The sequence below is a fragment of the Monopterus albus genome, unplaced genomic scaffold (assembly GCF_001952655.1).
Source record: "Monopterus albus unplaced genomic scaffold, M_albus_1.0 scaffold111.1, whole genome shotgun sequence".
NCBI lineage: Eukaryota > Metazoa > Chordata > Actinopteri > Synbranchiformes > Synbranchidae > Monopterus > Monopterus albus.
In genome coordinates this window covers 1,161,564-1,165,850 of record NW_018127991.1, presented here as the reverse complement: position 1 = coordinate 1,165,850, position 4,287 = coordinate 1,161,564, and the positions used below count along the sequence as shown (strand labels likewise).

The 4,287-nt window shown below is 38.8% G+C and overlaps 1 protein-coding gene across 1 annotated transcript in view; it reads right to left on the bottom strand.

Annotated features, from left to right (window-relative positions):
* Nucleotides 1-3,176: 3,176 nt before the first annotated feature.
* Nucleotides 3,177-4,287, bottom strand: part of slc7a11 (solute carrier family 7 member 11) — a 27,024-nt gene continuing 25,913 nt past the window's right edge. Inside the window, exon 12 of the mRNA XM_020611277.1 lies at nucleotides 3,177-3,934. Coding sequence (XP_020466933.1) covers nucleotides 3,879-3,934 — 56 coding nt within the window. The 3' untranslated portion in view covers nucleotides 3,177-3,878. The remainder of the gene's footprint in view (nucleotides 3,935-4,287) is intronic.

Genomic DNA, 4,287 nt, shown 5'->3' with positions numbered 1-4,287 from the left:
TTTATTTTACATTTCAAACTTGTAGTCTTCAGACTCACTCAGTACTGACTCAAGTGAGATCTGAAGACATTTATCAGACTTCACACATCTCCCTCTGGAGACACCAAAGGCTTTTGTCACAGGTGCAGTAACACTCACCAGCCAGGCCGACAGACTTTGAGCTGGTGCAGTTCCCCTTTACTGCTAATGAAAAGCACTTGTGCCCCGGTAGTGTCAGTAATGACAGCAGCAGTTATTGTTGGAGGTGCTGTTATCATTATATTTTACCACAGGGTTTAGTAAAACTAGTATAAGAGCACATTCCTTCTGTACACTTTAACTTAGCTAGATCTGCACTTTATTTGGTTGAATATTAGCTTAGTTCTAAATCTTCCATTTTTATCCAAGATGGTTCAAGTGCCTCCATCACTATATTTCTTTATTTTAACCTCCTAATTTACCATGCTTATGTAGTATGTAAAATGATTTATATTACAGTATAACATTGTTGTAACCAACTACAAGGACCGATGCAAGTGTTTATTCATATACAATACACTCAACATTTAGCCTGACAGTGAAGTAATTTCTTAAGTATCATGAAATTGGACTGCCCTTCAGATTAAGATTTGTGTGAACTTAGTTAAATAAATAGAACAGTAACACTCAACCTGAGCAGTGACATCCAGTGAACCATCAGTGGTGGTGAAAGTCCATATGCCTGCATTACAGGCACTGTATTCATACAATGGCTACTGCTAGTTGAGTTTAAGCCATCTTTTTTTATGCCTCAGTGCTAAAGAGAAAGCTCCCGGGAATTTTGTCTTCATCCTGCCATCCCCTCATCAGCAGTAGAAGTCCTCCATTTACAGGACACAGAGCTGAGAGGGAATGTAGTGTGCCACAGGGCAGCAGTTACACAGACAGATTACCCGCAAATCCTACCCTGGGGGAATGGAGAGCAGCCACATCAGCAGACTGCACACACGCTCTCTCTCGCTCTCTCACACACCCCTTGGAGTCAGGCTATAACGACAGAGGACCACATACAGCCATGCCACTTCATTTCTGATGCAGGAGGGGAGAGGGTGCTGATATGGCCTGACTGGCTAATGTGAAATGTGAGTGGACTGCCAGGGGAGCAGAGTCCATGTAAGGTCACAGAGGTGATGGAAAGTCATAATAATGATTGAGTCCAATGGCAAAGGTCCTCATGTGAAGGCTGACCTCTCTGCATGCTAAAACCTAGCTGTGAGAAGGACAGTCTTACTGAATATGGATTCCTCCAACTTACAGAAAGTTAGAAATCAGAAAATTTTTTATGCAAATGTAACAACGGTCTCTGTTTGTGAAAGGGCTCGCTGCTAGTGACAAACTCACAGATAATTTTCACCAGTTTCCCTCAATTTGATGGAGTTATTTAGCATCTCTCAGCTCACATTTGTGTTTTATGGATCACAGACCGGTAAATACAGCTTTGTTAAAGATGTACCTTTAAAGGGCTAAGAGAGAGCAAATCTGAAAAATGACACCAGAGAAAAATTCAAGGTCTTATAAAAAGTATCTGCATAGCAACATTTTAAGAGACTGGGCTAATAATCTTTACATTAAACCCTTGCTGTACCCCTTTGTGTTTTAATGAAGCTGTATTGACAGTGTCGTTTTACAAAGTCTACAAAACTGCAGGGTGATGAGAGCAGCTGAGTAATATGTCAGTATTCAAATGCATGTCCACAAAAAGTTATCTTCTTCATTCAAGCATACTACCTAGTGTAACAGATAATAATTATTTATCTGGTGCATTACCGGTATGATAAGGATTATGGTCAGACAAATCTATTGTATAAACTGTGACCTAAACATAAACATGACTCTGCAGTATGAATTCAGTGCTTCAGGCAGTCGTGCTCTGGTTTGCATGTTTTTGACAACAAAACACCATCTAGTGATGACACTGGCTCACGGGAACCGCATGCCAGCTGCACGGCAGCTGAAAGCTGTTCAGATGGGAAGTGCAGTTCTTAGTGGTTGCATCTGTACATCTTAACTTTTCACATAATCACAGAGTTTTGCTGGTATATGACACTGATAGAGGTGATTTCCACCACAGAATTAATACTGTGAGAAAAAACTGCTTTTCTGCTCAAATTTAGGTCATTTCTGTTTGCTGGGATTGGAAAGTTCTTTTCACTTGAATCTTCTGGGCCATGTCCAACCACAATTTAATAGGCATGACTCTGAGGTATAATTTTTGCATCTCACACCAACCTATAGTACGTCATGTGTAATTGGATTGTCAAGTTTTCCGGGGGTTTTACTTCAAACACTGCCCAAACTTGAAAAAGACATGAGCTAATCACAGGGGATGCAGGAATAACTCTATTTTATTTTTGTCTTTTTTATTGAGGCTTTCTTCAGTAGCAAGAAGCAGAAGCAAAACAGGTTGATAACCTTACAAAAGGAAAATGAGAAAGAAAAATACAATGTAACATTATATTGTTGCTACCAACATTATGGGCTCTCTAATCCCACATTGATGTTGCAGGTTTAACTTAAATTTAAAAGAAATACAGCGTCAGGTACACTCTGTACAAATGACTCCATATAGCTAACTTACATAACACAAAGTAACACATGTATACTACCAATAACATAATTTGGAAGAATCAGCTTGTTACACATTGATAAGCCAGCGACATGGCAAACTGGATTGTGTGCAGTAGTGTAAACAAACAAACACAAGAAGAAAGTCCTTCACACTTTGCACTAGTTTATAAACCTAACCAGACATTTGATCAAAAAAAAAAAATCTGGTAAAGTTGATCACAAGCACCAGATGACAATCTACACAATAGGGGTTTTTCTATTATAAGAACCTACAAAAACATTTGTTTTCACTATGGTGCGCCCACTTTGGAGGTGCTTTCCGGGAGCTAAATTTCAGCACCCCTCAGGAGGTAATACTAAAATCAAGTACCAGGAACATGAGGGAGGAGAGGATGTGTGCTCACAGTGCAGTGTCCAGTGACTGGTTAAATGCCCGCATCTTCACACCTCAAGCATTACCATTACAAGCATTGTGTATAAACACACAACTGATTGGGTGTATGAAAGTGGAGCAGCCCCTCCCTCCTCTAACCCACAGAGAGAAAATACAGTGGAAAAACAAAGCAGGATGGTCTACGTCAACCACCAGAAGCTATGCTTGGTGATGGTTAAGGGAAGTAGTGGGTATACTGCTCATTAGGTTCCGATAGTGGAAATGCAGCAAATGTGATAGATTCCCACTTCTTGTGTAGAGAGGAAGTTAAAAATAACAAAGCTGGAGTACTTTTCTATTGGTGAAACACACAAAGTTAAAAACATTTATTTTTACCTTTACTCTATTATGGATCACAACAGATATTCTTTAAATTGTAAGACATGGTTGTTTCATAGGTCTTCACCCACAAAATGATGAACTAAGCTGCAGAACATAAGTAACACATTTGAATCTGTGGTTCCTTATATTTCATAGAAACAGTAACAACATTGGACAAACCTTTCTAGACTCAGTGGGACACTATATAATGAAACCACATTACTGCAGACAGTGCTTGTATCACGTGCTGTGCATGTACACACAGCATTGGTTATTCAGCAGAAAATGGTGATCAGGTGGCCTTATACTGTCGCACAAATGTAAGTTCAAAAAGATTTTTACTTTATTCAGACTAAATCATTATCCTGTAATCAAATGCATATTCAATAGAGACCTAATTAATTTTCAGCCATTCTATTAAATGAGTCTCTTGGAATGTACGGTGCAACATCAGTTTTATGTTCTGAGTTAGAGTTCAACTCTGTATACTATATTTATGATATGAAAGGATCAAAGAGGATACATAGCTTGTGTGCTGTTATTCCTCATTAGGGACAACCTCCAGGATGATCTGTAAGGTTCTGTAGAAGGAATCTGAAATAAAAGAAAGAATGAAAACCATATAATAATGTCATTTCTTGCATTAAATAAGGTAAAATGCTTGACACATGTTAATAAGATTTCGTGGCTGGAAAAGAGAAGGAGGAACATTTAAGATTCACAAATACCATTTTTGAGGTTATAACAACCTGGAAGAGTGCACATTTTAAGATTAGACAACAGAAATGAGACACTATTAGCAAAAATGTGCAATTACCCCATTAGCAAGTGCTTATTAGCATTGCAAAATGGACATGCTTTGTTATGCATGAACAGGCTTTGGATATTCCTGCTACCCGAGGGTTTGCCTCACTTGCTTTCCATAATTATCTTTGAGTTCTTCAGCA